This window comes from Trichogramma pretiosum, unplaced genomic scaffold (assembly GCF_000599845.2).
Source record: "Trichogramma pretiosum strain Unisexual culture from Peru unplaced genomic scaffold, Tpre_2.0 scaffold58, whole genome shotgun sequence".
Classification (NCBI taxonomy): Eukaryota; Metazoa; Arthropoda; class Insecta; order Hymenoptera; family Trichogrammatidae; genus Trichogramma; species Trichogramma pretiosum.
In genome coordinates this window covers 703560-710276 of record NW_019641630.1, presented here as the reverse complement: position 1 = coordinate 710276, position 6717 = coordinate 703560, and the positions used below count along the sequence as shown (strand labels likewise).

At 35.5% G+C, this 6717-nt stretch overlaps 1 protein-coding gene across 1 annotated transcript; it reads left to right on the top strand.

Moving 5' to 3' along the window:
* The first annotated feature begins 418 nt into the window (after nucleotides 1-418).
* Nucleotides 419-2530, top strand: LOC106652894 (zinc finger protein 227-like). Its single transcript, XM_014372059.1, has 3 exons — nucleotides 419-542; nucleotides 615-729; nucleotides 810-2530. Exons 1-3 carry the CDS (start codon nucleotides 466-468, stop codon nucleotides 1995-1997), a joined length of 1380 nt encoding a protein of 459 aa, XP_014227545.1. The 5' UTR covers nucleotides 419-465; the 3' UTR covers nucleotides 1998-2530.
* Nucleotides 2531-6717: the final 4187 nt, after the last annotated feature.

Here is a 6717-nt window from a genome sequence, read left to right as displayed (position 1 = left end):
ATTATAAAATTTTCGTCAGAATTGTCAATTCTTCAGTACCTGACAAAAGTTTCGTAAGTATTGAAACTTATCGTAAAGTAGTAGTTATTGCCTTGTATTAAACTTGGGTAGATGTAAGGTTCAATTTCTATTGGCAGAAATGGATTATTCCTGTTCAATAAAATTTTTTTCGCATTTATATATTTTTTTCATAAGTAGGTGAATTGTGATAACTTGAAATTCTGCTCAATTACGAGATTTAAAAATATCAGTTACAACTCTTACTTATTGTACTCACACTTCACGTCGATCGCATCTGTTGATACAATTTCTACCACCTTGAATTCATCTGCTGGTACTAATTCTATTCCATATTTGTAAACATATCGAGCACTCGGTATTACTCAGTTCTTTGTTTTGCTTGCGTTAACACGTCGTCATTTCGATTTCATGATTTGTAATACCAACTAATTTTAATTGCATTTTATGCAAAGAAGGAAGTCTAGGACCAGTCTTAAATTCAATAAAATGGAGTCTAGTGGTCCATTCAACTCAACTGTCAAGTAATTGTTATTGTGTAAATTGAAATAAATAGATAAGTAAGTGTATTTTTTCAATTTTATCGATATTTTCAGAGTAAAAGAAGAGTCTAATGACATGTACTATGACAAAAATGGCGATAGTGAAACAAGTGATCAAGCATTCGATGTTAAAAATGTGCAATACCTCAGATGTCTGCAAGAGATTTCCGTAAGTTAATTAATGACTTGATTTGATAGAATTATTATTTTTTCAAACAAAATTGTTATAGAACTTTATCTTTGTCACAGATTCATACACTTGAAGAATATCAAGGAATTTACGAATTTCTACCTAACCAAGAAATTAAAGTAGAATTTGAGTGCAAAGATGTCAAACCCAGAGAGACTTTGCTCGAACTAAATGAAGTGATCGAAGGAATTCATGAATTTCAATCAAACCAAATCAAAACCGAGGTTGAGTGCAAAGAAGAGAAACCTAATGTTAATTTACTAGTATCTGATGAAACCAACGAAGGAATTCATCAATTTCAACCAAAGAACGAAATTGAAATAGAGTTTGAGTGCAAAGATTTTGAACCCATTGTGAATTTATCAGTACCCGATGAAGAAAACGATTGGTTTCATCGGTCTGATCAATATAAAGATGTTAAAAATTCCTCGATTAAAATAGAAACTGAGGGCAAAGTCAAGAAAGAGTTTCTCAGTGATACTCAGAAAACTATAGATATAAAAACTGGCTGCACACTTAACGGACAGAATGAAAAAGTTTATACTTTAGTAAATAAAAGTAAACAATCTGCTGAGTGTGATGCAAGTTTAAAGACATTATCTGCTAAAATACCCGTGCAAACCGATATTAATTCAGAGGATAATAGTAAGTCCTATTCGTGTGACATTTGTAAAAAGACATTTAAACATAAACCTTATCTCAATGTGCATATCGGTTCAGTACATTATGGTCGAAAACCTCACAAGTGTGATATATGCGGCAAATCATTTGCACAAAAAGTTAATCTGAAAGCCCATGTTAATGCGATACATGAACGTATTGCTTACCCGTGTGACATTTGTGAAAAGACATTTTCACGCAAGTATTATCTCAAGATACACATCGATTCATTCCATAATGGTCGAAAATATCGCTGTGATATGTGCGAAAAGTCATTTACACAAATAAGTTCTCTGAAAATTCATATTGATGCAATACACAATTTTATTACTTACCCTTGTCACGTGTGTGAAAAGACATTTTCCAGCAAGATTCGTCTCAAAGTCCATATGAATTCAAATCATACAGAAAATCGAAATCCTCCCAAATGTGATACATGCGGAAAGTCATTTGTATACAGGACTAGTTTGAAAACTCATATTGATTCGGTGCATAATGGTATCACACATACATGTGGTATATGTGGAAAACCGTTTACACAAAAGGGTCATCTCAAGTTGCATATTAATTCAGTTCATGGTCATTGAAAACCTTAAAACTGAAATTTATGAAGAAAAAAATTCATACGTAAGGATTGATTCAAATCCCACATTGATTCGGTGTATAATCGTATTTCTTACCCATGTTAAACACGAAAAAATACATTTTCACAAAAGGGTTATCTCAAATTTCATATCGATCTAGTGCACAATCATATTACTGCCCGTGTAACATTTGTAGCAAATCATCGATCGATTGATCGGCACTCAGAAAAATAAACATTGTGTGATATGTTCAAGAAAACATTCTTAAGCAAAAAATAATTTCATACTGTAACTCCAAAAATAAGCGTCAAGTTTAAAAAAAAGTAAAATAAACTGTTTGGTTGAATTAGCTGAAGAGCATAGCAATATAACTAAACCATATAGTAATGTCATGCATATTAAAATATATATATTTTCAAGAGAATAAAAATATATATTATTTATAAAGTGACTTTTAAGTCATTAATAAATTTTAAAAGTAATTTTTTAATTTTTCCAAATTTTAGTGAAATTGTACTCATAAATACGGGCAAATGTATTATTCATACACGGTGCATTATCACTCAAATAACGTCATTACACAAATTTTTCAAAATAAAAACGAAATTCAAGAAATCTTTATTTCATTTTCAGAATGTAACTTTTCAAATATCCTGCAAATCCTTTTTTTCTACGTTACCACTACCTAAATGCCTTCGAAATTGCCTAGACTCTGCAAACAAAATCAGTGTTTTCCGAAACAAAAAATTTTTCTTTTTCAAGACGTAACTATATTCAAATAATGTTTTATACTAATGTTTTTGGTCTTTAATCAAATCATAGCACCTTTTGTTTAACATCATTGAACAAATTTTATAAGTGCCAACCGTCTTGTTTTTGTAAAAGATTCTGAAACGAAACTGGGATTTGCGCAGGCATTTTCGGACGGGACAAATTTTTAATTCATTTTACAAAGATCAAATTTAAAATTAGATATTATTTAAAAGATTTTGTTGATAAAATGCATCAACACCATAGTGTCCAACTCAATAAAAAAAAAAATAATATGTTTCTTGAGTGAAATTTTTAAAAGCTAATAAATCAACCCCTAATTTGTCTCGTAAAAACGTTGAAATGCTCGCCGGCAACGCACTCGAAATTAAAAAGTTTGCCACGATTAAGCTACAGCTACGGATGACTCTATATAGGAGAAAAAAAAACACTCTGCTTATATTCGAGTGTCTTGGGATGTTACAAGGCAATTGTGTGTGTTTTTCACGATGTAACTTGCTGGTGACGACAATGAAAAAAAGTTCATAATTTTTCTATTAAGCGGTCGGCAGCGGCCGCCGCTCCCCTATATACACATTCGCCGAGAAATAAAGCGATATTTAGGCATCTTGTATACTCTCTCGCTCGGGCACTATATTTAACTTCTTAATCTTGCACGGAGCCATAAAAATTTTTTTGTCCGCCTCGAATTTTTTTTTTCCCCGTAAAGTCAAGCCCGCGCGCTCAAAGCATCGCTGAAAATAGGGAGTAGGGCACGGAGAGCATAAATACGCTCGAGCTTTTTTGTTGATTAGAGCGGAAAAGAAAAGAGCGAGCTGATTAAGATTTAAGTGCGCTCTAAGTACGCGTCGAAAAGTAACTCGATTATATTTTGTCGAAAAGATTTCTATATATGTGCCACACACGTGCAATAACAGAAGTCAATTCTGTTTTTCGCCGTGGCACGTGTAATTCAATTTGAACGGTATATAGCTAACCTTGTCTGAATTATTGACGCGCTTTTGTGTTAAATTTGAAAAAAATATCAATATTTGCAATATTAATGAGTTTCATATTTAATAAATTTTCGCGTAAAAAATAGATGGCGCAAGAACAGTTTTTTGCCTCTTTATTATACATTCGATGGCATCGTCGTGTGCGATATTTAAGATAGGTAATAGTTTTATAAATTAAATAATATACCAGAAGGCGCGAGCTCGGCTCGTATTCAACATCGTGCATGATGCAAAAAGCAGGTGTGAATGAACCTACTTTTTGTAAAAAATTTATAATTTTTTTTTTTTTGAAAAAAAAAAAAAAAAAAATTCGCGTCAAACGCCTAAGTGAAATTGAATGATTACATTGCGCTTACGCAATTGCATAATTCATCGAATCAAAACAGCACTCTTCAGTTGTTTTTCGCGGATCGCGGAAAAAGTAAGATAATTCATTGTCTCGAAGGTCGCGGCGCGCCTGCTAAAAGTGCGTACAGTAATTTTATCGAATCAGCGTCGCGGTTAATTTTTAAAATTATTGAACCTAAGTGTAAGTTGTTGTGTGCACGGGTCACGCATGATTTATGCATTTCGCTATATCATCGGGCCGGCCGCACGTGCACGTGCGCGTGTAATCACGTATTTAGAGTCGATCCTTTGTGCTCGTTCGTATACGCATTCTTTTTAATCACGTTGACATTGGACGAGTTGAACGCATTTTTTTCTTTCCTCGACGACGAAAAAAAAAAAGAAAAAGGCTTTTCGTTTTCGGCTGGTTAGAGTTCGCCGTCCCGGCAAAAAATTAGCCGTTGTCCGCGCGTATAAAAATCAACTCATTAGCGTAGTTCTCTCTAACTATCTAGGCGGAAAAGGCACGAGCAAACACACGAATAAGACGGTCGAAAAAAAAGGTTAGACGCGCGCGCAGTAGAATAAAAAGGAAAATAAAAAAGGCAAATTCCGCGCGTGTCTTTGTTCGCATAAAGGCTTGGCGCTTGCACCTATATATACGCGCGCAGGACGATTGTGTGTTACGTTTTCATGGATAATTCAGGGCGTCGTTTTCCTACTTTAAAGCCGTCGTCGACGTTTGTGCTCGCGGTTGTTGGTCCCAACGGCGTCGCTGACTACGATCTCGTTTCTGCTGCTGCTACTTTTTTCCTTCCCTATTTTTTTTCTCGCGCGCTCGAAATGTATACTTGCGCGTTATATTATGCGTATGCTCGAGACACTATAGACAGTCGAGAAAAAAAAAGGGACTTTATCAGTTGGCGAATTCTCGATTGAAGGTGTAGTTTTGATGTTTCTTTGGCTGTCGTTAGCTTTCGTTTTTTGCTTATATGAGTCGAATGAAATATAGATGAAGTATTTTCTAGTTGAATCTATAGATGTTTTTGCGCGCCTTATGAAATTCCATTTCTCGTTAAGACTTTCTCTCCGAATATGCAGTTGGCTCTATTACTTTTTATAGAAAAGTATTTGTGTTTTGCTCAGTTTTAAATTCACGCAATACTTCTTGGGGTATTTACGTTTTTCAGATTAAAGCAACATCCTTAGGCAACATTTTCCAACATATTTTTGGGATTAATATTATTATGTTTCTTGTAGAAACTCTCAATTTTCAATTATGAGCTTAAGAAAAAAACGACAATATAAAATATTTTAAAATACATAAACAGTAAGTTGTTTTTCGACTTGTTTTTTTGAGATTATTACGTTAATATCACTTTAAGTCTTCGCCACTAGATGGCGAATATCTTCGCCGGTAAATCTGCAAGGGAAAATGTAAAAATAAATATATAATTGGATATTATTCATTCAAAAGTAAGAATGAAGTGAGTTTATATAGTACATGTTTATACAGTAATTATTAATTTTGCAACAAACCAAACTCTTGTTTAGCCTTCACACGCATACAATTGTCTACTGAGTTCTCCACAAGTTATATATCGAAAAGCAGTACTTGTTTTAAGCCTCCACCGCTAGATGGCAAGTTTCTTATTCTGCAAATCTGCAAGCGGTAAAGTTAAAATAATGGTATAAGTCAAAAACACGATTTCGCTGTAAATAGTCTAACTTATGATAGATTAACTTCTGAAAATTACATCAGAGATACTACTCCTCTAGTTATCTAACTAGCAGCAGCAGAGATACAATTGGAGATTCCGAGAGCGAACGCAGCATCTCCCGCTGATTCCTGAAAAATCAAAAAAATATACTCGCAGTCTCGAACGAAGAGACACACCGAGTACAGCATGCATTTATACATCGCGTTCGCACACTCGGATTGTCATGCGCGCGTAAACTAACGGGGGTCAATGCATAAGGAGTCGCGCACACACACACACACACATGCTTGAGCGTGGAATTACATACTCTCCCGTGTTTAATCAAACAAAAGTCGCATGTTGTAGTGTACTTGCCTCCAACGGTAAACTATACAGTGTATACATGTATATAAACAACAGCAGCAACAGCAACAGCAGTGGCAAGTGCCCTCTCATGTTGATAAAAGAGCCTAAAGCGCTTACACGCAGCACACATGCCTCTCCTCCGATGCCTATGTGTGTGTGTGTGTGTGCGCATACACAAAATCAAACCGATACGTGTATATACGTGCAGCTGAATTGGCCCGAGTATATAGCGAGCCAACGAACGAAACGCGTGGCACATTTACTTGTAGTGTCCTCGGGCTATTGTCGCACACGAGAAAAGCAGTACGAGAGCCAGAGAGAGAGAGAAGGAGGAACGAGCGCGACATAAGTGGGCAACGATAGTGCGCAAACACCATTGCTCCGACGATAGAGAGAGAGAGAGAAAGAAGCAGAGAAGTATAAGGAAGCGGATAAATATAACAAGGGCGGATGAAAAAAAAAAGGAAGAAGGAGAGATATAGAGTCGCCGCCGTCGGGTACAGTGCGTGTGTTGCACGGGTGGCGGCTACGCTTACCACATGTTTTCGTCCTGCGTCTTTTGTT

Bases quoted from the DNA above. Each gene is read 5' to 3' on its own strand.
- LOC106652894 (XM_014372059.1), top strand. From the start codon at position 466: ATGCAAAGAAGGAAGTCTAGGACCAGTCTTAAATTCAATAAAATGGAG. The intron at 543-614 runs GTAATTGTTATT...CGATATTTTCAG, and splicing joins CCATTCAACTCAACTGTCAA to AGTAAAAGAAGAGTCTAATG. The intron at 730-809 runs GTAAGTTAATTA...TCTTTGTCACAG, and splicing joins GATGTCTGCAAGAGATTTCC to ATTCATACACTTGAAGAATA.